At 42.8% G+C, this 25,677-nt stretch overlaps 2 protein-coding genes across 3 annotated transcripts; one reads left to right on the top strand and one right to left on the bottom strand.

Annotated features, from left to right (window-relative positions):
• The first annotated feature begins 4,791 nt into the window (after positions 1 to 4,791).
• Positions 4,792 to 13,084, top strand: LOC307200472 (kallistatin-like). Of its 2 annotated transcripts, none has more exons than XM_079949012.1 (5): positions 4,792 to 4,825; positions 6,296 to 6,949; positions 9,919 to 10,189; positions 11,394 to 11,541; positions 12,782 to 13,084. In XM_079949012.1, the coding sequence occupies exons 2-5, from the start codon at positions 6,316 to 6,318 to the stop codon at positions 12,965 to 12,967; spliced, it is 1,239 nt and encodes a 412-aa protein (XP_079805138.1). In that variant the 5' UTR covers positions 4,792 to 4,825; positions 6,296 to 6,315; the 3' UTR covers positions 12,968 to 13,084. The 2 variants fall into 2 exon arrangements, with proteins under 2 accessions (XP_079805138.1, XP_079805137.1); XM_079949011.1 differs by lacking the exon at positions 4,792 to 4,825 and adding an exon at positions 4,871 to 4,940.
• A 4,388-nt stretch (positions 13,085 to 17,472) lies between these two features.
• Positions 17,473 to 24,074, bottom strand: LOC307222011 (alpha-1-antitrypsin-like; the record flags this gene model as incomplete). The annotated part of the gene is made up of 4 exons (XM_079987007.1): positions 17,473 to 17,664; positions 22,166 to 22,313; positions 22,941 to 23,211; positions 23,465 to 24,074. 4 exons carry the CDS (start codon positions 24,072 to 24,074, stop codon positions 17,473 to 17,475), a joined length of 1,221 nt encoding a protein of 406 aa, XP_079843133.1.
• Positions 24,075 to 25,677: the final 1,603 nt, after the last annotated feature.

The following is a 25,677-nucleotide window of genomic DNA, read 5'->3' as shown; positions in this document are numbered from 1 at the left end:
AGGAGGAGGGGCAAAACAAACTGTATTGTTTATGTTTTGTTGATGATCTTCTGATGTTTTGGAAGAATCAGGCTTTTTACAAAAGCACCCTAGCTCAGCTGAAGGAGCACTTTGACATGAAGGATCTTGGTGAGGTATCCAACTATCTTTCTCTGCAGGTGGAGAGGGACCAAGCAGGTAATTTTCTGGTACACCAAACACAGAAAATTGCTGATGTATTAACCAGGTTGAATTTGGTTGATGCAAACCCAGCAGACACACCGATGGTGACAGGTTACCAGGTAGATAGTACTGCTGAAGCGTTTTCTGACACTATGCTGTACAGATGCATTCTAGGCAAGCTGAATTTCATTGCTAGATGTTCAAGACCTGACATTGCTGTAAGCACTAACCTGCTTAGCAGACATGCTAACAGTCCTACTGTTCAGGATTGGAAAGCTCTGAAGCATATAGCCCGCTATTTGAAAGGGACTATGCACTACAGGCTGAAGTTCACCAGTCAGAAGACTGGAGGTCTTGAAATCTTTGCAGATGCTAGTTTTGGAAGTGACACCACGGATGGTACAAGCACTTCTGGAGTATGCTACATGTACAACCACTGTCTGTTTGACTGGTTGTGCAAGAAGCAGACGACAGTGAGCCTAAGTTCCTGTGAAGCAGAACTCAATGCTCTGTCATTTTCACTCATGGATTGTGAATGGTTGATGCAACTGTTTAAGGACATCGGGGTTTCTGTGAAATGTCCTATACAAGTGTATCAAGACAATAGATCCTGTTTGGCTTTGCTGAACTCAGAGAGTTGCAAGCAAAGAACCAAGTACTTGCAGATTAAGCTACATCGTGCAAGAGAGTGTATTCAGAAAGGACTCATTCGGGTGTCCTACATGCCAGGAAATGAAATTCCTGCTGATCTGTTGTCTAAGGTTGTTAACAGAGAACAACTTAAGGTTTACGTACAGAGGTTGCAATTGGGTTGAACCACAGGTACTACAGGTTACACGGAAAGGGGGAGGATGTTAGGATATTTCCGTTCCACCTTAAAAGGGAGCAGGCTTTTGTGTCTCACGGCCTGCGCATTTCCTGTTTCTCAGGATGTTTCTGTTTCGATAGAGCTGTTGTCTCTCTCTCTCTCTCTCTCTCTCTCTCTCTCTCTCGGTGCCTGAACACGCTAGCAGGCGGTCATGTTTTTCTTTGTTCTGACCAACGCTGAATAAACTTGTAAATATGCTCTCCTGCTGTGCAACTTTCGCTGTGTGAATTCTGCTGATAGAGTGTGCACCAGCCTAAGAATGTGGCAATCTATTTCTGAGGCTTCGTGTCGCTAATTGCTGATACTGAGAAGACGGGAGATCGATGGACGTCCGGAGTCCGGCTGGAGGCAGTGATGGCCTATGTCTCCCTGGCAGTATCCCAACAAGAGGAAGGTCTCAAATTACACACTGGACACAGACTCCCAAAGCCTGTGAACTTCCGGGAATTTACTTTCCCACAGCTAGCCATATCACATAATGTCAACAAGCTGGCTGTCTGCAGCTGCGATGTTCTCATATTGTAACAGATTTTACACTCCTCCAAGAGCCATATCAAAATAGACAGACGCCATTTCCACACCTCCGTACAAAACATTCCCAAAGTCTGTCCGTTAATTTCCACAGGCATGCCAGTCTCTCCTCAATTTTCTCAGGGGGCCCTGCCAGGTCAAACTCACAGTCCGATATAATAACAAGCCATGGTCCTCCTCCCCCTCCATATCCTGTGGCCAGGCCTGCCATAGCAAATCTCTCTTTTTATAATTGCATCACAAAGAGCTTTCATTCCTTTCCCGATGTTTCCACAAGCCATATCTTTGATTAGTAATTTATTTCTACACAGTTCTTAATCATCCTGCTTGTGATCAGCAATTGCAACGATTCTTTCTTGGGGGGAGGATTGTCAGGTACTCACATAAGATAAAAAAAGAAAAGCCCCCCCCTTTTCAGTCCCGTTCCGACATACCAATACTTTGATGAATCTTCTTCTTGATTTATTGTTAATCCAGCCCATCGCTCCACTTCAGATAGATCACTTTAATTAGCAGTCTTATCTCCCGATCTTCACTCGAAATATGTGCATTTGCATCTCTCTAACTGTTTATTTTGAACTCTTGCAACCCGAGATAAATGGGTTGGTGGCAGCGGGGAAGCAAACACAGTGGTGGCAAAGGGATCAACAGACTGTCAAACGTCCGGGGACCCTGTGTGATCGCCACAACGCTTTAGACTTGGGACTATTGGTGGTCAATATTTGTTGTTCTGGGGTTAGTCAGTTGTGTTTAATGAAGCAGACAGTGCCCCAAGATAAATAGCTGCTTTTCCCTGCTTCTTCCCAGAGACACCTCTGAACGTTCTGTAAGTATCAAGCATGCCTTTCCCGATGCTGCTACAGCAGAGGGTGGCTTGGAGGGTACCATGGGGGTGGTCTGTGTGCCAATGGAGATGTCAGGAAAGGAGAGAAGAGAAGCATTTATGAAAAAGGAGGTGATAGTGAAAAATGGGTTGAAAAGGAGGCTGTAGAATAGAAGCAGTTTAGAAATGGGGATTTGAAAAGGGTGGTTAGAAATAGCATTAGGCACATACTGAAGTCATCAGACTAGACAAAATATACAAACTAAAATCAAATTTGTGTTGGAGATGTCAAGAGGTGGAGGGAATGATGTATCACGTATGGTGGGGATGTGGGAAAGACTTCTGTTATTTTTTTCTTCATTTCTTCATTTTCATTTTCATTTTTTTCCATTGTGTTTTCTAATTTTTCTAATTTCCCGTCAATTGTATTTAAACTTAATTTACTAGCCACCTAATGAGCACCCATTGTTCACTCTCCGTCCCCAGTAGGCTAACAGAAGTTGAGCCACACACGCTGATCTTATTGCCTACTACAATAGCTGGGAGGAGCTACTCAGGAGAATATAAATTTAGAACCAGAATCAGCTCTGGCTGATAAAGTGCCTTAGACATGTGAGTTCATCAGCAGGGCGAGGAGACCAGGGCACCCCATTCTGCCCAATGTAATCCCTAACTCTTAATCGGATGACGACAACGACAACATAACCAACCATGCATGTAGAAAGTCAGTAGGGACTTGGGGGAATTTCCAATGTTTTGCACCCTCGGCGTATGTATGATTATCTCCCCATGGGGCAGAAGTCATGGGCATGTCAGAGGTGCAATGAGTTCCTGGTCCCCTAGGATCAAGTTCATTCCTTTGAGGCCAAGGTGGCAGAATTAGAAAGTGTACGAGAAGCCAAGACAGCGGTGGAGAAGGCCTTAGGGGAGGTGGTAGCTAGGTGCTGCTCCCACAACGACAACCCCACTGATGAATTTTTGAATGCATCCAATTCAGACCAGTCCCTGACATTGGATGCTTTTTTGTGAACCAGACACTCTTCACATTAAAAGAAAATGTTGTTATAAGCAAGCCTGGAAGCAAGCTGGTGGTGTAATCTAGAGGCAAACCCAATATTTCCTGGAACTATCTTCAAAGAGGGCAGATCACTGCCATGGTCTTGCTGGCATTCAAAAGTGATAATAGGATTTAGGGTAGTTTAGCCCTCTGGGAATGGGGAAATTTATCAGTGCAGTGGACAATGTACTTCAATTAAGTTGATATTCAAGGGAGTATTTGGATAGTGACAATTTTGTATCCAGGAGTACCGCCAGACTACAGAGCTGCTCCTTCCAAGGATGTGCAACACTGCCCAGAATGCAAAGCACCTCTTTCTTTTCAGGATTCAACTTCAGTAGTGTGACCTGCATTTTTCTGACCCACATCCACACAACAGCCAGTTCTATTTCTTGCTTCTCTCTGTCACAAGAGAACTAAAGCTGTCACTCACACCCAGAGGGAGACACTTTCCCCCAAAACCAAGACCTTCCCTTAAGCCCTGGAAGTTTTTTTTACTACAGGCATGAGTTCCCTCCTTTTCCTTCCTCCCCCTTCCTCCTTGGCCTGCCTTCAGGACCTTTAGAAACAGCAGGGTTGGCCCTGTTGATTTGTGCCAGATTGCCCCTCTTAAATGGGACATTCCAGGATCCAAACAGAATCCAGGATTGGCTTCTGTGATCCATGATGTCCCACTTAAAATGGGATAATTGGGGGTATGAGATTGCCAGGAGAATCCATTGACACCCCCAATTTTATGCTCACTAGAGGGGACAGTACGCTTGTGGCGTTTGCCCTCCTAGGTTGGTGACATCATACTGGGTTCACAAGGCTTGGCTAATTGTAAAATGTCTAACGTATAGGAACCCAAGGGGAGGAGTTAGAGTTAGAGTTGTTAAGAAGTCAGTCTGGAGTTAGAGAAGGGGGAGGGAGGATAAGTCTGTGGGTTGGGCTAGTTTGATGTGAGAGAGTGAGAGAATATGTTAAGAGGAGTCATTTAAACAGTTGGGGTAATCAGTTAGAAGTTGTTAGGAAGGTATAGGCCGATAAAGAAACTAAGGTTAAGAAACTGACAAGAAAAATTATCTGAAACCATAAACTTGTTAATGCTTATAAAATAAACTTGTTTATTTGGTTTAATGTTAACAACTGTCTGGACAGTGTGTACCCGAGATAAATGGGTTGTTGGCAGCGGGGAAGCAAACACAGTGGTGGCAAAGGGATCAACAGACTGTCAAACGTCCGGGGACCCTGTGTGATCGCCACAACGCTTTAGACTTGGGACTATTGGTGGTCAATATTTGTTGTTCTGGGGTTAGTCAGTTGTGTTTAATGAAGCAGACAGTGCCCCAAGATAAATAGCTGCTTTTTCCTGCTTCTTCCCAGAGACACCTCTGAACGTTCTGTAAGTATCAAGCGTGCCTTTCCCGATGCTGCTACAGCAGAGGGTGGCTTGGAGGGTACCATGGGGGTGGTCTGTGTGCAAATGGAGATGTCAGGAAAGGAGAGAAGAGGAGCAGGTATGAAAAAGGAGGTGATAGTGAAAAATGGGTTGAAAAGGAGGCTGCGGAATAGAAGCAGCTTTAGAAATGGGGAGTTGCAAAGGGTGGTTAGAAATAGCATCAGGCACGTACTGAAGTCATGTAGGTGGTACATGACTTCCGTCAGACTAGCCAAAATATACAAACTAAAATCAAATTTGTGTTGGAGATGTCAAGAGGTGGAGGGAACGATGTATCATGTATGGTGGGAATGTGGGGAAATAAAAAAATTATGGAGCAGCATTCACAAAGAACTAAAAAATATGTTTATAACATCATTTGAGAAAAAGGCATAAGCATTTCTACTAGGCTTAGTCTCAAAAGACATCCGATGATAAGAAAAATGTGTTTTTATGTGCCACAGCTGCTGCCAGACTACCATTAGCCAAAAACTGGAAAGGGGCACTGCTCCCTCAGTAGCGGAGTGGCAAAACAAGCTTTGTGAATTTATAGATCTGGCTAAAATGACAGCAGCTACTAGATTCCAATCAAATCAAAAATTAAAGAAAGAATGGGAATGTGTGAAAGAATACATGACAAAACATTGTTTCAAAACAAATTTATTGATATGCATTGACTGAAGTTCGTAAAGTTAAGGTTAAAAGAGGAAAAGTGAATAATGGGGAATATGTAAATAATTTTCCTTAACACAATATTATAGTAATGAATAATATTGAAAGCTGCGCATGGATGGAGCGAAGACACAATGGTATAAATCAGAAAAATGAATAGACAGTAATATATATGTTGATAGTATGTATTGTAAAGAATGATAAAAGGTGTAACTGCATGTAACAATGCAAAATTAAAATGAAAGATAAAATGAAAAAAGAAAAAAGAAATAGCATCAGGCAAATTTTGCTGTCTTTTACCTTATTCCATTTTGGGTTATTGATAAAGGTTTTAACCTGTGCTTTTTCTGGGGGCACACTGTACTGGCACCATTTATTTATTTTTTAATTGTTAAATGTTTGGAACTTCCTATAGCAACTTCATGATGAGTCTTTATGATGAGTGCTGGCACGTTTGTTTCCTTTTTAAAAACAAAAACATGAGTTTTAACAAAGATCACTTTGTCCCTAATATTCTGCCCAAAGGGGGAAAATGTGGGTTTTAAATTTTTTTTTGCCAGAATGCCAGACAATAGCTGAAATGCAAGCCAGAATCCTCTGCACAACAGTACCAGAGAAGATTAAGAGACCGGAAACGACAAAAACAACAAATAAAGATTGTCTGCCATGTTAATATAAAGTAGACATAAACGCAGTGCCAAAATCCTTCATTGTATAGTTGCAATGATCATTTTTAAATGTGATCCCCTCCCCCCCCCCCAGAGAACTTCCAGAGGAACACAATGGCTCACATCTACCTGTCTTTGCTTCTGGCTGGGCTCTGTGCTTTTGCCCACTGTCACCATACTCTTGACCACAAGGAGGACCATGACCATTCTCCTCTTGCTGAAGGTGACAGAGATTTGCCTTCTGTGAAGATAGTCCAAGGAAATGCTGACTTTGCCTTTCGATTCTACCACCATGTCGCTTCAGAGACCTCTGATAAGAACATTATCATTTCCCCTCTAAGCATTTCCGCTGCGTTGGCCATACTGTCACTGGGAGCTCAAAACACCACATTAAGTCAGCTTTTGTTAGGACTTGGCTTTAACCAGTCAGATATCAGCGAGCAGGAAATACACGAGGGTTTCCGCCATCTGTTACACATGTTGGACCTCCCCAATGCTGAAATCCAGCTGAGCATTGGGAATGCCCTATTCACAAATGACCAAGTGAAACTCGTGAAGAAGTTCCTGGATGATGCCAAACATTTTTATGAGGCAGATGTTCTTCCAACTAACTTTATGAATCCTGCCGTAGCTGAAAGTCAAATCAATGGATATATAAAGAACAAAACCAATGGGAAATTAGATGATGTTGTCCAGGGTCTTGACCCAGAGGCTGTGATGGTTATTGTGAACTATATTTACATGACAGGTAAGTCAGATGGACTTGTTTTATACACGTTTTGCTTCTTAGATGTTCTTTAAACTGAGAAGTTTAAACTTTAAGTTGTGGTTCTAGGTTCAGATTTGTTGGTGCTTTAGTCTGGAATCATCGTCTGCCCATTGTGTGAGCAGAAACTTCTCAGACTTCTCATCACAGAGAAGTTCCTCAAATCTGTCAGAAACTTGACCTCCACCATTATCAAAACACATCAAATATATTGTGATACCCATTTTCCTGGAAATGTGATTCAGCAATTGGGCACTAAAGTAGAAACAGAGCTATAAAGACATGTGTCTCAAGATACCACTAAAACATGAGCGTTTATTAAAGGCTCTGAGTATGTTAATATATAATAATATTACAGTGGTACCTCGGGTTAAGTACTTAATTCGTTCCGGAGGTCTGTTCCTAACCTGAAACTGTTCTTAACCTCAACCACCACTTTAGCTAATGGGGCCTCCCACTGCCGCTGCACTGCTGTTGTGCAATTTCTGTTCTCATCCTGAAGCAAAGTTCTTAACCCGAGGTACTATTTCTGGGTTAGCGGTGTCTGTAACCTGAAGTGTATGTAACCTGAGGTACCACTGTATTAATATAATATAATATAATATAATATAATATAATATAATATAATATAATATAATATTGAAGAATTAAATATATTGAAGAATTAAATAGCCTTTTTTCAACATTGTAGTCCACACATCTGTATCTGACCCGGTTCCACCCGTCACTTACTTGGCGATCACAGAAAGGGGTAGCACCAGCAGTAGCTTCTACCCACTGTTTGATCAGGTGCATGGAGGAAAGAGGCTCCCCACCAGAGGAGGCTTGCAGAGTGCCAGAGTGTGGAGTTGAGGGACACTGCCACTTCATCCAAACCCCACCAGCCATTTGGATTAAAGCTGTACAGTGGTACCTTGGGTTACAGACGCTTCAGGTTACAGACGCTTCAGGTTACAGACTCCGCTAACCCAGAAATAGTACTTCAGGTTAAGAACTTTGCTTCAGGATGAGAACAGAAATCGTGCTCCGGTGGTGCGGCGACAGCGGGAGGCCCCCATTAGCTAAAGTGGTACCTCAGGTTAAGAACAATTTCAGCTTAAGAACGGACCTCTGGAACGAATTAAGTTCTTAACCCGAGGTACCAGTGTAATAGCTAAAATAAGGCTGAACAGTAGCATCTGTTCTCTTTTGCCCCCACATCTTAATGATGAAGTTACCGCATTGCTTACCTGGAAGAGGCAAAGCTTTATTAACATATTGTTACAAAAGTGGTGGTGGGGCACTCACACTCTGTGCCGAGCTGCAACAAGAGCCCATGGGGTTCTCTTTTGGAGAACTGAGACACAGGGAGATTGTTGTAGCTCTAAGAAACATGGTTTATTCACCTATTTACATTTTCAGTCTGCATGGAGGGAGTCCAGATCTTGCAGCAAGGTCATTTCAAGAGGGGCTTGTCTCCCACAGCAGTGCAGCCATGGCATATCTCCTGCTCAGACCTTCAGCCAGCCTGCCCAAAGATGGTTCCCAGGCCTTCTTTCTTCTTCTTCCCACCAACCGTTGCTCAAGACTCTTCCTGTCAGCTCATGAGGCATCTAATCATAAGCCTGCATTTTTATTAAGGCTTGATCAGGGCCTGTATCTTAAAATGAGCTTAAAGATTTTCAAATGTTCATGCCAGGCAGAAGAGCAGCTGCCTAAGAACCTTGGCAATGTTTTTACTCCTAGACAAGGGGGCCCCCTGATTTATAGCAGAAAACAATTCTCAAAGTCGTAAAAAGGGAATTACAGGCTGACAGCCAAGGTTACACTGACCCTACATATTACAGAAGATAAAAAAAAGAGATAAACATAATTAAGAGTGGGTAAATAGTAAAATAAAACCATGTGCCTCCCATTAAACTTGAGCCATATTTTCCTAAGGTTGAAAGGTCAAGAGCAGTGAAAAAGGCAACTGGCTTGGCTGGAGAAGAGAGTATTTTGGGAAGTCTTTTTCTAAAGTTGTTTCTTTCTTAAACTGAGATCCTTTTAAGATTTCTTTTCCTTTTAAAAGGTTATCTATGTTATGTATTAAATATATATTGGCTTAAATGTAATTATGCAAAGGAATTAGAAGCTAAGAAATGTTAAATCCTTATGCTAGATTCTTATTTCATATAGTTGGAAGAGATCACAGGGGCCATCAGCCACCAGCCTAGCCCCCCCCTGCCAAGCAGGAAACATCATTAGAGCACTGGTTGTCAGGCCTTTGTTTAAAAGACCTTCAAGAGAAGGAGATCTTTCAATGATGATCCTTGACATCTGTTTAAGATAAAAATTTAAGATTAACCATTTGTTTTGGAGGGCAATAGGGCGAGGTGAGCTGGTAATTAAGGTTCCTTGTTGAGACACATGTAAGATATATTACTACTTATTTGTCATTTATAGATAGAAGAATATATAGCTTTTTGATTCCCATAAAAGGACAGAAGGAAATGGGTGTATCTTTTGTGATTGGTTCTAGCAAACAGCCAATAGGAATTTCAACCAGGCTGATTGGACAGAGGCAGCCACAGGAGGAGCAAGGGGGCTGGATTAAGGAAATATAAGTGCTGGCCAGAATGGCAGGAGGCCAGGCCAGAGCTTGGTAACCATATACCACTGTGCCTCATATTTATTTGTCTGACAAATAAATTATTATTTTAATTTCTCTATTGCTGCGTTGAATATTTCATTCCAGCAAAGCGTTAACCACAAGCAGGGTGCTACACTCACACCCAGTTGCCCTGGCAGCCTTCCAACCCCCCAGTCTCTGTTCACACTCCAGGGGACGGGGGAAGGTCAATCCTGATGTATTCCTGATTTTAGAGTGTGTGAAACAGCTATTCACCTTTATGCGTAAAATATTATTTTGGTTTGCTCTTTCTCCTCACTCCCTTCCATGACATGTATGCTGTTATTGTTATTTCCATGAGCCTTTTGGAAAAATCCTTTCAATTATCTGCAAACAAGTGAAGGTGACTTCTATGTGGATGAGGAAACAACGGTCAAAGTCCCAATGATGAACAAAGACAGCCGGTTCGAGACTTACCGTGATAACATCCTATCCTGCAAGGTTGTGAAGCTCCCTTACAAGGGCAACGTTTCAGCATTCTTTATTCTTCCTGACCAAGGGAAAATGAAGCAGTTGGAAAATGCTCTTAGCAAAGACGTTTTGTTAAAATGGATGAAATTGGTGAAACCATGGTAAGAGATCATAGTGGAAAGAGACACACTTTTCAATGCATGTGCAAATATGTGAGTTTGAGGGATGGAGTTAGGCTTTATGATCCCTTCTAATTCCTGGATCAGTGAACGATTCCATTGTGGAAGTAGCCAGGACAGGACCATAATGGCCCCTAAGTATGGGTCATTAGTATAAAAAAGGAAGTTGCTTTGTGACACAATCTCCCTTTCCTGACTGGTGGTGAGAAGGTCAAAGGCCAGGGGAAATGTTTGTGTGTGGGTTTGAAGTAGGCAGAAGCCAGAGAGTGCGAGTCATGCCTGATTTCTGTTGGAACCCAATGTGATGACTATGGGATAAACAAGACCATCTTGACCACTTGTTTAGGGAAGTTTTTAATGTTTTATAGAATCATAGAATCATAGAGTTGGAAGAGACCACAAGGGCCATCGTGTCCAACCCCCTGGTTTATATTTTATCGCTTCTTCTTCTTCTTCTTCTTCTTCTTCTTCTTCTTCTTCTTCTCCTCCTCCTCCTCCTCCTCCTCCTCCTCCTTCATGTTCTGTTGGGAGCCGCCCAGAGTGGCTGGGGAATTATTATTATTATTATTATTATTATTATTATTATTATTAATGTGGTGTTAGGCGAGGGGCAATATATCTGATGGGGGACATGGGTGTAGCCACAGGGGCAGCTTCCCTGCCTAAAAAAAACAAAAAAAATTAACTAACTGACCAATTGTGTCGCTGATAACTCTGTTTTGCCCCCATAACATAAAGCCTGCCCCACTCTAAAATAAATCCTGGCTACTCCCTTGATGGGGGACACGTCATGCTTCTTCTGGGTAGTTCATCCACCATTTGTCCGTCCCCCCTGCACTCAGCTCTCATCTGTGGCTTCTAGCATGTGGCTCAGCGTGTGACAATGGCCACACCCCAGGAACAGCCTTTATACCCTCACCTGGCTATATCAGGTGAGGGTAGTCATAGTAACAGAGCTATTTTAGTCCTGTCTATTCATTTCATTGGGAATGAGTGAGACTAGTAGTGGATACAATCCCATTGTTACAAAAATGAAACTAAGATATTCCTTTTTAGCAATGTTACCATTTTTAAATTTAAATCCTTTTAGCAATTATACTCTAGCCATAATGTAAATTCTCATTATTTGTATTATGAACCCCACCCCATGCAATACCTCACTAGCCTCTGGTTCTTCTTTCAACAGGAGAATAGAGCTTGCCCTTCCAAGGTTTACAATCTCTAGCAACTATGTTCTCCAAGAGATGTTAAGAAAAATGAATATTACAGAGGTATTCACAAACAGAGCAGACCTCTCTGGAATTACTGGGAAGCCTGAGCTGAAGGTTTCCAAGGTAGGTTCCTCCAAGAGCCAGTGTGGTGTAGTGGTTAAGAGTGGTAGTCTTGCAATCTGGGGAACCAGGTTCGCGTCTCCGCTCCGCCACATGCAGCTGCTGGGTGACCTTGGGCCAGTCACACTTCTCTGAAGTCTCTCAGCCCCACTCACTCCACAGAGTGTTTGTTGTGGGGGAGGAAGGGAAAGGAGAATGTTAGCCGCTTTGAGACTCCTTTGGGTAGTGATAAAAGTGGGATATCAAATCCAAACTCTTCTTCTTCCAAATTCACCCTCTTATCCAAAGGCTCTATATTTTCTTTCACCCTGCATTTTAGGCCAGAGGTACACCTGCCTGAAGGTTCAGATGAATATAATTTGGGATTTAGAGTACTTGAACCACGATCCCATCTCTCATGGAGAGGAGGAGCCAAACATATTTTGTATCCCAGCTTTGCTTGAAGACAGTTGAAGGGAAGCCCCAATGCAGTTGGTCTCCCAACAGAACTTATTGAGAGACCCTGAAGCTCTACTTCTTCCTATTCCCATCATGCCCGACCCTTGGTCATGTAGCCTGGGGTTGTGGGGAGTTGGGATCTAACAACATCAGGAGGGCCACAGCTTCCTCACTTCTGAATGCTAATGAGCAGACAATTAGGTTACATTAGCTTTGCGAAGACTGCAGTTAGCAGTGGGGATGGAGGAGGAATGTAATTTATATGTATTACGTACCTGCTTGTATACTTGTATTACGTACTTGTATTACGTACCTGCTTATGTCTGACCTGCTCATGCATTGTCTCTTTTTAAAACAAACAAACAAACAAACAAACAAACAAACCTTTGATTAACCATGTGTGTGTGTACACATACACTATGTTTCTGCAGCATATTTCAAGAATTTAAAATCTGGAGACAAAAGTTGTTCAGCTTTTGGAGGGGAATGAACCTCAAAGTTGCTGAGCTTTTGGGGGGGCAACCATCAGAACAGACAGGGATCTTGCTTCTCATCATCATTAAGGGAGAGGCAAGTTTTTCTGAAAATTCCATCACTTCCTTGAAGCTGACTGATACAAAAATATGATGCTTAGAGATTATTAGGAGGACTAGATTAATAGCTAATCAGAATGAGAAGTGACCACGTGAAGCTGTTTCTTAAGACATTCAATGGATTTGTCTGTTTCGAAGAACTAGATTTTCTCATACTAAAACCCTGATTCAGTCATTATGTTGTACTGAAGTATTGCTATCTTTCTTTGCAGGCTATTCACAAGGCTTACTTAAATGTCCATGAGAATGGCACAGAAGCTGCAGCTACTACTGTTTTTGAAAGTGTCCCCTACTCCGTGCCCCCTGAAATTAAGTTCAGCCGCCCCTTTCTGATGATAATTGTTCGTGAGGAAACCACCTTGTTCATAGCAAAAGTGAAGAATCCTACTGAGACATGACTGAACAACTTGTGCTTCAGCACAGAAAACTTTGGTTTCCAATATGAGGCATGTTTGAAAAGATGCTTTTAGGTATCAGGTACTAGGGCCATTGCTATAACATGTTCCCAAACAAATGACTCCCTGAGCCATTCCTTCGCCTCCCTCTCTCTCTGATCTCCCATTCTCCCCCTACTGGTGCCTCCCTCTGCTGCTGAGTCTCTCCTGACTTCTGAGAGCCCCTCCACCTCCTGTCTTTCCGATGGCAGTTCCCTGACAGAACCCCAAAGAGAGCATTCAAGAATAGTAATGTTCTTCCCCCCTAGAAAGAATGTTATGGGGCAAAATGTGCAAGTTCCTTCAAACGAAGGCTGGTAGAAGATACTGCATGCCACAGATACCAGTCAGGCCCCCAGTGATAAACCTGGATTAATGAGTGCCCACACGTGCACAAAGCAGAAAGTTGCAGACCCAGGTCATGCATTCCCCCTGCCACTTCACCATGAGGACCAGAAATGAAGGGCACCACACAATCAGTATGGGATCAAATCAGGCCACAACTTTATTGACTACAGATGAAGAGGTTTGGCCTAGGCAATGGGTAACAATTTACTTCTGGACCGTCTGCCAGAAATGACTTCAAGGGTCAGCCCAGCAGTGGGGGTTCCTATGATTTACATCTAATGGGGTAATCCTGGCAGAGATTGCTGCCTAGAGGAGCACTGAGGCTCAGTTCCCCATTTGGGCATATGGACAGAAGCAACTCCTATACAGATCCCTTTATCGGGGTACCCTATTTGGGGAAGGTGAGGTGAGGGTACAAACGCCCCCTCCAGCCAAGACCAAGGTTACCCAGTGCCTAAACCACCAAACATGTGATGATTGCTATGATGTAGACAAAACGCTCAGGCCATAGCCAATTTTCCTGAAATGCAATTTCCTACACAGCCCTGAATACAGTGGTACCTCAGGTTAAGTACTTAATTCGTTCCGGAGATCCGTACTTAACCTGAAACTGTTCTTAACCTGAACTTTAGCTAATGGGGCCTCCTGCTGCTGCTGCGCCGCCGGAGCCCGATTTCTGTTCTCATCCTGAAGCAAAGTTCTTAACCTAAAGCACTATTTCTGGGTTTCAGGGTCTGTAACCTGAAGCGTATGTAACCTGAAGCATATGTAACCTAAGGTATCACTGTACGGCTCCCGCAAGAGCCGTGTGCTCTTTAAAGGGAGCGCGGCTCTTGGGGGCTTTCCTGGGAGGTGGGGGCCGCATGCTCTGTCCATTTTCCCACCTCCCACAAAAGCCAGGGATAGCTCCCCGCTGCCCTGTGGAGGCTTTGCGTGGCTAAGCCAAAACCTAGATCAGCCAGCAGGATCGCAGCTGTCCTGGCTTCTTGCCTGGCCATGCGCAGCCTCTCCTGGGCAAGGGGAGCCTTCATCCCCTGCCCGGGAGAGGCTGTGCGCGGCTAAGGCTCCCCCAAGAGCCACGCTCCCTTTAAAGAGTGCGAGGAGTGTGTGTGCAGCTCTTGGGGGCTTTTCCCCAGGAGGAAGCAGGGCAGCCTTTCTCCCTCCTCGGGCAAAAGCCCTGAAGATGCTCCATGCGGCTCTTTAAAGGGAGCGCTGAGCAGAGCCTCCCGCCTGCATTTGCTCCATAAGACGCACAAACATTTCCCCTTACTTTTTAGTAGGGGAAAAGTGCATCTTATAGAATGAAAAATATGGTAATTGGCTCTTTGGATTGCATTATGATTTGGTATGATTTGGTATTGTAGTAATGTGGCCTGTGATCAGGACAAGACAGGATGTGTGTCTGCTTTTAAAGGAGGTTTCTTTCTGGCTACCGAAAAGTATAAGGACCAACTGAATAAAGAGCGTGACTTTAATCCGGTCCAAGAAACTGTCAGATATGCTTTCAAAAACGTATCTTCTCAAATGTGTGTATATAACGAAGTTGACAACTATGTAACTGAATATGTGAAAACTGTAAATATCCCTAAGGGTATTAGATTGCCATTTCCCTTTACACTGTTGCAATACTCTTAGCACTAAGAAAAAACATCTTCAGACAACTGGGGCATATGCCCGAGGTGATCTTTATGCAAACATGCAAGGTCACCCAGGGGGTGGCCAGACATGCCACGGAGTCAGGAACCGATAGCGCTTCCAGCAGTTCCGTTCCTGTCAAAAGCCAGAGGACAAACATCAGCGCCCCACAACCCCACCTAGGAAAAACTTTATACAACAATCTGCATTCATGTCCAAGAAAGAACTTGCTCCCCTAATAATAGTTTTTAGTATTAAGAAACGGCCCCTGCAAATAAGGGCAGCCAGGAGAAAAAACTCAACGGGAGACAAGCGATCTGCCCAAAGGCAAGGTAGACTGGGGGTTCAAAACAACTTACTTAAATGACCTGTCAAGCACGGACCAATGAACACAACCAAACAGCGCCATCTTGTGTTTACTACACTAGTACTGCAGTGTCTTCCCATATGCTCCCTTCATTGACCCACTATGTCAAAGAGCAATTGATTAGCGTAACTGAATTGATACATTGTATCCACTGTAATTAATTACTTCCTGTCTACAAGGGCCTTCTGCAATTGCGCAGTCTTTCAAAATATTCTTATAAATTGGCCGTTCCATGGATCTTCACCGTTCCAATTTTAGTCTGCTAAGGGGAAAGATGGCTACCAAAGGGGAGGGCTTGAGATGTGAACCTGGCAACCATAACCCCCAAAAGCAGGAGATCACGTACTCAGCGAGCCTTGCCCAAGAGATAATATCAGACCCAGGTTTCAGACAGGTAGCCATCTCAAGAACAAAGATGGACTACCCAAGAAGGAATTTGGGTCTTGACTAAACAAAGAGACTGTGATTAACCTGACTGGGAGTGTCAGGAAACTGTAAATATCCCTTTTGTCTTCATCTATAGGTGTCTGGTGAAGGTCATGAGGAGGGAAGGGGCAGCCTCCCCATACTCAGGTTACTGCCACCAAACCTCCCCTTGTGTGACGAATCTATGATGTGGTAATGATGTACTTTTAGAGGTGTGCATATGTAATTTAGAAACTTATAAAAGTTTTGGTCCTCTTTTGTTCGACGTCTTGCCTGTGTCTCTGTTGGATTGGGTAGGACCCTGCTATAGCACTTGCTTTCTATCAAAATAAAGGGCAGGCTTCACAGCTGCTTCGCTTCAAGTTACTTTAGTTGTCGTCTAGTTTATTTCTCTCTGACCGCAGGAACCATCTAGTATCTTGTGGGCCCATCGTGTCTCTTAAGGACCCAGGTCGGTTTCGTTCTGTTTTTTCCTGCTGCATTGGACTGTTATTAATGAAAAATTAATAAAAATTATTTACAAAAAAATACACCAGTGCAACAAAGTACTCCCAGCAGGATGAAGTAGGTGAAAAAGAGGAGTCCCAGGCAAATTAGGGGCTCTCTCCAAAATTCCTATGCAGTTCTTAGCAAAAGCCCATCCTGCATAAGGAAGGAGGGCATGCTGAAGTGGAGACGGGCATGTTTGGGGAGGAGCAGGGCTTAAAAGGGGGTCTGCTCCTCCACCTCCATATTCGACACATGCTTGTGTTGGGATTTTCAGTTCTCTGCCAGGAAGCAGCTGGGTTGTTTACATCAGGTGATGTTACTGACCGTGGGACAGGAAGTCTGAGTCAGTTCTCAGAGTACTCAGTCTAACCGGGTGGAGTTTGCTGAGTGCTTCTTCCGCTTCTGGGTTGAAGCAGTGTTGAGTCGGAGACTCTAAGGCTGTATTGCTCAAGACGAGCAGCCATGCTTTTGTATGCAGTTTTAATAAAGTAGCCTGGAGACTACGGACTGCCTTTTTCTTCTGATGGGTTGCCAGGAGGAAGTGAGTGTGCTTTTCTCACAAGGGAGAAGTCGCTTATTAATGGTCTCTCTGGACTGAGGAGGATTCCTGGGTTCCAGCCAGAGAGTGGACCTCCGGATAAATGCTCTGATGGGTCTGGGAGCTGGCAAGCCTCCCGGGTGGGTGTTTTTCTAACAGCTTGCACATGGGTTAGCAGCACAGCACCTCTGAGGGAGCTCACCTGTGTTTTCTTTCCCAGGGGAATCAGGGTGTGGCAAATTTGCCCCCTGTTCAAGTGTGAGAGCGGCGTTGTGTAAAATTGCTATGCAAGTTTTCGTGTGTGTTCATTCTTGTGTTTTAAGGTAATCTTGTGTGCTGTATTTTTGTTGTTTTTTATGCTGCCCAAGATGAAGGTCAGGCTGTGAATGTTCATAATAAAATAAAATAATAAATAAAATAATGACGACATATGTGTGAAATCGCTCTTGGGTTTCAAGCACTTCAAGTCCACCTTGGGCAAACATCATTTGAATTACAATAAGCAGTAGCTAGTCAGCCTAAAACAACAACAACAATGCCATGAATCCTTCAGTTGTTTAATAATTTGTGCCAATAGCGGCCTTAACTCAAAATACAATTTCATACACATTGTACACTAAACCAGAACATAATTGTAAGTCATGCAAATGTATCCTAGCTGTGTAATTACTTCTTCTGAGGGTTTGCAACTCTTCCCATGAACAAGATGGATTTGGTGATGTCATGGAAGATAAGAACGAGGAAGGGCGTGTTGAACCTCACTATAAGAGGCATGCTCCGACTAACTGCTTCCACTGCAGTGGCAGCTACAGCTTCAGTGCCAGCCTCGTGGACATTCAGAACAGCTTCGTGAAAAGCCTGCCAGCGAGACAATCAAGAATTAGTCTCCAACATAGGCCAATATCTTATGATTAGACAGAGATGGTCCTGGCCCTTGCAAGCAGAAGAGGGTATGCGAGACAAAATTCATGTTGTCATTTCTCACAACTATGATGCATTAATCTTTCTTTCCCACCAGTCATGAGTGTATTGTGCACGCCTCCAGTTATTCAAGAATTTGTCCTCAGGGGACTTTACACTTTCTCTTCTTCCTCACCATTGCTAGGGTTAGTTCAAAAATGCATCACAAGTTTTACTCTTTTCAAGATAAAATCTGGTCTCACATTTTCAAAGTAAGCCCAAGGTTACTTTGATCATGATTGTGATGCATGGCATGAACAAAGATATGTTTGACTAGATCTCCCAATTATGATCTATCTGTTCATGTAAGAGTCTTAATCAATGGAGTGGGGGGGGGGGGTTAGAATTGGATCTGAGTGGTGTATATATAATTTTTATTAAATTTTCTATTTTACAATTTCAACTAAACATTTTACATAAAATATCAATGACTTCCCTTCTTCCCTTTCCATGGTTCATTTTGCATATCTTGTATCCTTGTATACTTTTCAATTGCTTTTCCATTATTCCATCTGTCAACGATTATGCACACTGTTGAATTTATCTTACTGCTGCCAGCATTTTCAGCTGTACACAGTTATTTTCCATATAATCAGTAAATGTTTTCCAATCTTATTTTTCTCTTATTCTATACGTTAAGTCTGCCAGTTGTGCATATTCTGTCAACTTAAGTTGCCGGTCTTCTTTAGTTGAGACCTTGCTCACTCTATAGACTAACTATGAGAAGAAGTTCCAGATTGATAACCAAAGGGTGATCATCTTGAAAGAAATCCTGATGAGAATATTGAAAAAAAGAGCCAGCTATAAAGCTCTGACAGAAACCTTGAGAAGTAACAGAATAAGATACAGATGGGAGTATTCCAGAAGGCATTTCATTTTTACTCATAAACGGAAAAAACAAAGATGTAGGTTTCCAAACGAGGCAGAAATGTTATTTAAGGGGGGGGGCATTTAAAGATAAAGAGACCAAGTAGAGATGAAGAAGAACAGGGAGCGACAGGAGGACAAATAGATCAGGATGATAATGAACCTGTAGATGCATGAAATAAGGTAAAAAACTACATGAAAATGATGTATCGTTGGTACCTAACCCCAGTTAAGATTGCAAAGATGTATAAAATCTTCACAAAAGTATGCTGGAAATGTAAAGATAATGACGGCACCTTTTTGCATATGTGGTGGACTTGTAGAAGGGCAAAAGACTTCTGGGAAATGATTTATAATGAGTTTTAAAAACTATTTAAGATAACCTTTCATAAAAAACCAGAAGCCTTTTTGCTCGGAATAGTGGGGGAAGAGATACCAAAGAACCTAAAGAGATTGTTCAAGTGTGCTACCACGGCCGCCAGAATGCTGTATGCCCAAAAATGGAAAGAAGAAGGTACACCAACGAAGGAAGAATAGATAACGAAGATGATAGACTATGCCGAAATGACAAAAATTACCATGAGGATTAGGCAACAAGATGAGAAATTTTTTTCACAGGATTGGATAACATTTATAGAATATGTTAAAGAACACTGTAAATATGTTAAAACATTAGCAGGGTTGTAAGATTTATGATGGGTTAAATTTGGACAATCTATTCATAAATAAGATTTGAAATTTATAGAGGAAAAATAATGATATGCAAGATGACAATTGATTGAAATTGGAAGCCATGGGAGGAAGTCAGACAAGATGAATTTGGTGCATATTTATTTTCCTTTGTATAAGAACAAGCATGAAGGGGGCCTCCCAGCCTGTTCACAGGTCCTTATATGATCAGTGAAAACAGTTGGTCCTGGCAAGTACTAACCATTCTCAGTCTTAACCTGATAAGTGCCACTTGTCCAGATTTTAATTTGTCTGAATTAATTTTAGGATGTATTTTAATTAATTTATTCCTGTTTTTATGCATACTGTGTTATTTATATGATGTTAGCCGGGGCTTAAGGGTTTCTCCACCAGTTCTGTTAGAAGACCTGGGGCTTTTCCTCAACTGTCATCAAACAGTTTGTGGCGCCTCTTCATCAGCACAGCTGGAATACCAAGTATTTTTTGGCTCCTCTTCTTCATGGGAGATGGGATTGTGGTGCAAGCACTCTAAAACATTTGACTCAAAATGTAGGGTTGTAGGAAAGTTTCTGCTTCTGCACAAACCGTTCTAGGTTGAGACATTTTCTCATCACCCCAGAATGTTCAAGTTCACATTTAGTTCATACAAACATGGCATTCTGACCTGTTCTTAATGCATAGTTGATCACATCTATGGAACATGATTGATATGTCCTTTTAAGTCTTACATTATCAATTATTAAGTAATTGTTTTAGGTCTTGTTCTATTAATCACCAGTTATAATTTAATTAGGAGGTTTTCATGCCTGTCTAGTTCTGTGTTCCCTTTCTCAGCCTTTAATCTAGCAGTGATTAATACCTATATGTAACCTTTGTTTGTACTTGCTTTCTACTTGTGTTAACCAATCAGCAACAAGCACATATGTGGCAATGCTGTAATATTCAATAAAAGGGACTCCCCAAGACATGCTCAGGAGGATGCCTCCCAGATGACTCCACCCCTCATCTGTCGTTTATTCCAACCCAACATCTGGTGACCCCGACGTGATTGCCAGATCCCTTCGCAGCCATCCCCATACTTCACTCGACTGGAAAAGTCTCAGCGCGCTACTTTGTGAGTATGGGAGGGGAATTGACAAAATTCCAGCAGGAGCATGCCAAAGAACTGCTCCATCTCGTTAGACAGCGGGTGCTCATATCTCTTTGAAAGAAATTGAACAATTGTTATGTGAGATTTCTTGCCAGTGTCCCTGGTACCCGGAAGCAGGGTCTTTAGGGTCAGAGGCTTGGCAAAAGATCGGTAAAACCCTCTTTGGAGAACTGAGGGCACCGATTCATTGTCTGCTCACTTGGCAGAAGTGTGCCGACACCGTCGCTAGATTAGGACCCCAGGCATCCCCGACGGTGCCCGTTCTTCCAGCCGCATCAGACAATCCCCCCCGGCGCCCATTCTTCTAGCCACAGCAGACAATCCCCCTCCTTACCCAAAGCTTTTGCCTCCATTGTGGCCTTGCCAGCCCCTCCCTACGCCTCAGTCCACATCCCCATCCACCCCGCCTGCCCCTCCTCTGCCTGCCCCAGCCCCTGTGTGCTCTCCTACAGGAGCTGTGAGCGCCACGCTTTCTCTAGCTTGGCAGAAAGGGCTCCTGTCCCTAGAGGAAGAGTCTGAATAGGCTGGTGAAATGCCATCTGCTTTCCCTATCACCTATGCAAACCCAGGAACTGCTCAACAACAGGTGTTGTATGAGACACTTCCTTATCCTGTTATGAGGGAACTAAGGAGAGCCATTACTGATTCTGGCCTAAAATCCTCCTATGTGATAGGGATGCTGGAGGGGATAGCAAGCGGTTATATGATGCTACCCCAAGATTGGAAAGATTTGATGCGCATACTTTTATCTCCTGCTCAGTATGTAGTTTTTGAAAGTGAATTTAAGCATAGCGCAGTAGCCCTGGCTGATCCACAGCATTCAGCCAACCAACTCTTTGGTGCTGGTCCGTATAATAACATACCAGCCCAGGCAACATTGACACCTTTGCATTTCAGTCGCACTGCGACCTGTGTACAGCGCGCCTTTTGGAAAGTCCCTGTTTCAGGGCAACCGCTGAGCTCCTTTGTTAATATTAAGCAACAGCATTCAGAGCCCTACCATCAATTTATAGATAGATAGATAGATAGATAGATAGATAGAAAAAATTAGCTTTTGAAAATGCAAACACCGATTGTAAGAAGGCTTTGCAGTCAATCATAAACCGCCCTAAATACGACCTGGCCGATATGATTCAAACCTGTGCTGAAATTGGAAGCCAGAGCCATGCGATGCTGGCGCCATCCAGGCAGGCAATAAGCCAACTGGTAATTGCTTTAACTGCAAGCGCCCAGGTCATTTTGCAAAAGAATGCAGAGCCCCTGGCGGGGAAGCAAACAGGAATGGTGATGCCAATAAGGCTAAACCTTCCAAGAAATGCCCAAAATGCAGAAAAAGGCTATCATTGGGCAAATCAATGCAGGAGTTCGGGAAACTCCATAACGGCCCCGCTCTCGGGCCAGAACAAATAGAGAGCCCTCAGCCGCTAGTTTCCTCCATTGAAAAATTCTCTAAAGCTTCACCCTCTGATTTTACCATTGATTGAATTAATCAGGAAACCAAAGACCTGTTTTACCTGATGAAATCATGCTCATGCCCACCCAATTGGTGGGGCCACTTCCACCTAAGGTCGCAGGCTTAATTTTACCCAAATTTTCTGCGGCCAAAAAAGGAATCCTGGTTATTCCGCGAGTCCTGGATCCTGATAAAATAAAGAGCCTTTGGATCAACGTGATTGATTTTGAGAAGCCTACCTTGGAAACCTTCAGATCAGGGTTCCCAGTAAATCCAGAGAGGTCTCCTCTGTTTGTGAATACGTCAGTAATACCCATTTTTATTAATAGCTCTTTGACAGAATAGCTGCCCGAGATTGAAAACTTTGGAAGTAATAGATGTATTTTCCTGTTGAAAGAGGAATCAGAGGCTGGTGAGGTACACTTTGAGAAAAATGCATAAGGCAAATAATGGAAATTTACAATATGGCTAGATTAAAAGGGGCTGTCAATTATTGCTAAAAGCACAAGATTAAAAAAAAAAAGTAGCCAATGACCACAATAAATAGATTTTTATAACAATGAGGTTATATCCAGTGCTAGTCCTACTCAGAGCAGACCCCTTGAAATTAATAGGCAAGAGTAAAATATCTCCATTAATTTTAATGGATGTGCTCTGAGCAGGACTACAACTAGATAAAGCTGAAAGAATGTATTAAGATCTCTATATATGCACACATAGGATCATAGAATTGTAGAGTTGGGATGGACGTTGAGGTTCATCTATTCCAAACCCCTGCAATCCAGGACTATGCAGCTGTCTCATACAGGGATTGAGCCTGCAATCATGGATCCGGAATTGGCCTCCACAATCACTTTTCAGACTCATTGTTAAAATCGTGTATATGGAAGAAAATCTTACTCGGCTATTAGTGATAACCAAAGAAGAAGCTTGGCATTATCAGCACTGTGCTATAACCAACGGAGTTGATATATTCAAGTGCAACACTCTTTCCATGACTGCATGCTCACTTACCGTGGTTTCAGTGAATTCATCCAGTTTAACAAAACGTCTTCGTTAAGAGCATTTTCCAACTGCTCCATTTGCCCTTGGTCAGGAAGAATAAATAATGCTGAAGCATTGCCCTTGTAAGGGAGCTTCACAACCTGACAGGATAGGATGTCATCACGGTAAGTCTCGAACCTGCTGACTTTGTTCATCATCGGGACTTTGACCGTTGTTTGTTCATCCACAAAGAAGTCATTTGCTTTTGTCTTCTGAGAATCAAAAGGTTTTTCCCAAAAGGCTTATGGAAAGAACAACAACAGCATACAGGTCATTGGAGACAGAGAGCAGGAGGAAGAGAGCCAAAATAACACCATGCCTAAGGTAAAAAGCCATTTCACAAACTCTAAAAGGAATATGACTTTTTGGAACAATAAAAACTATTTTTTTTTTCATTTCTGGAAATTCAGTCTTAGGTATTCCTAGTGGATTTTAGTGCAGGAATAAGCAAAAAGAACTTACAACAGTGTATAAAACAAGTCCTCATGACTTACCTTTCAAGAAGATATAATTTACAAGAACCATTACAGCCTCTGGGTCAGGCTTCTTGTAAACATTAACTAATTTCCCATCAGTTTTCTTTTCAATGTAGGTATTGATTTGACTTTCAGCTTCCTCAGGATTTTTGAAATTAGTTGGCAAAACTTCTGTCTCATAAAAAGTTTTTGCATCATCCAAGAACTTGTCCAGGAGTTGCACTTGGTCATCTGTGAATAGGGCATTCCCAATGCTCAAGTAGATTTCACCATTGGGGTTGCTTAGCATCTGGAAGAGATGGCGGAAACCTTCGTGTATTTCCTGCTCACTGGTATCTATCTGGTTAAAGCCAAGTCCTGACAAAAGCTCACTCAGCGTGGTGGTTCCAGCTCCCAGTGACACCATGGCAAACGCAGTGGAAATGCTCAAAGGTGAAAAGAAAATGTTATCGTGAGGAGTTTCGGAAGCAAGCTGGTGGTATAATCTAAAGGCAAACCCAGTATTTCCTCGGGCTATCTTCAAAGAGGGTAGATCACTGCCATGTTCTTCCTGCCATTCAAAAGTATAGTGGCAGTGGGGAAAAACACAGAGCCCAGCAAGAAGCACATATAGGTAGGTATGAGACATTGTTTTCCTCTGGAAGTAGTCTATAGAGAAAGAATCACATAAAAAATTTCTCATTACCATGACATAATTAAGAATGTTTGCAGTTGGGTAGTGTCTATTAGCTTACTAGCTGCATGAGTTCTTTTCTACTAAGGCAAAATACCAAGTGTCCTCACGATATCCAAGGTCACTGGACAATCGACATTGAACTGTGTTCATCTCACACAGAGCTACCACAGTGATGACATAGACATCTCAAGCCATAGACATAGACATCTCAAGCCAAAGAAGGCCCATAAAAGAAAGCAGAAACTGCGGCCTCGAATCAATGCTGCCAGAACAATCATCCCTGAATTTTGCTTTGGCTTCCTTGGAATGTTGTTAAGGTAAGTGATCCTGCAGATTCATCACCTAGGACTATTCCTTTAGGGTATCATAAACATTTTCACCCTCATCCCTAATGGATGATTTATTCTGAACCAGGCACTCTTCAGATCCTGCACACTTTCCCCCGGCAATCATTTTAAACTGTCTTTTCCCATTCAGGTTCAGACAGAGCCCATCCCTTTTGTACAGACCTGGGTTTTCTGGAAGTGTTCCCAAGTGCCGCTTGGCACTTGATGCTTGATTGTTTGGGCTGAGATTCCAAGACTCCCATCTTGCTTGAACAGCAGGGGTTTTTTTCCAGTTGCTTTCAATTTATAACTCCGGATAGCATCTCCCTCCTCCTGCAGCAGCCAGTTAGATCAGAACAGCTAACTAGCCACAGCAGCAACCATTAAGTTCATGAGGTCATTATTTGGAAGGGGGGAAAATAGATGTGGCCTAACTACTGAGCTGTGTAAGAAGAGGGAAATGTTGCTTTTTCATAAATAGAATAAATAAATAGGAGCTTCCTGCAGCCAATCAGAAGCTGCACTTTGAAAGTCAAACTTTTCAACTTCTGGAACGAATTCTGTTTGACTTCCAAGGTACGACTGTATGCTTTTCTTAATTTGGACACAGCTCTTCTTTTGATTCAACCTAGAATAGCATTAGCTTTTTTTTCCTGCTTCATCACACTTTTCCTAGTGGTCTATGAAGACCCCTAGTTCTTTTTCACATATGCTACTGGCAAGCCAGGTGTTCCTATCTTATTTTTTTACAGCTGTTTCTTCCTGCCTAAGTACAGAACCTGAAATCTATCTTTATTACAATTCACTTGGTTAGTTTGGGCTGAGTATTCCAATCTGTTAGGGAAATCTTGAATGCCCATTATATCTTCAGTGACATTAGCTCCCCCTACCAGATTGGAACCATCTGAAGATTTGATTAGCATCCCCCTCAATCCCTTCATCCAGGCCATTTATAAAAATGTTGAGCAACAATGAGCCTAGAAAAGAATCCTGTGGCACTCCACTTGTACTTTCCCCCCCAATATGATTTGGAATATTGTGTACGGTTCTGGCTGCCACACCTCAAAATGGATACTGCAGAGGCATAACAGGTTCAGAAATGACGAAGAGCAGCTCCTGTATGAAGTAAAGTTGCCGCATGTTGGACATTTTTGTTTAGAGAAAAGGCGAGTGAGAAACTGAATGAGGAAGGTTCAGGACAGATAAAAGAAAGGACTTCTTCTCTCAGC

The sequence above is a fragment of the Podarcis cretensis genome (assembly GCF_951804945.1).
Source record: "Podarcis cretensis genome assembly, chromosome: 1".
Taxonomy (NCBI): Eukaryota; Metazoa; Chordata; class Lepidosauria; order Squamata; family Lacertidae; genus Podarcis; species Podarcis cretensis.
The sequence above is the reverse complement of the archived record's forward strand: the minus strand, read 5'-3'. Positions and strand labels throughout refer to the sequence as shown.

Excerpts from the sequence above, each read along its gene's own strand:
- LOC307200472 (XM_079949011.1), top strand. The coding sequence starts at position 4,886 with ATGGGGGTGGTCTGTGTGCAAATGGAGATGTCAGGAAAGGAGAGAAGA. Across the intron at positions 4,941-6,295 it reads AAAGGAGAGAAGAGGAGCAG|AGAACTTCCAGAGGAACACA; the intron begins GTATGAAAAAGG and ends CCCCCCCCCCAG. Across the intron at positions 10,190-11,393 it reads ATGAAATTGGTGAAACCATG|GAGAATAGAGCTTGCCCTTC; the intron begins GTAAGAGATCAT and ends TTCTTTCAACAG.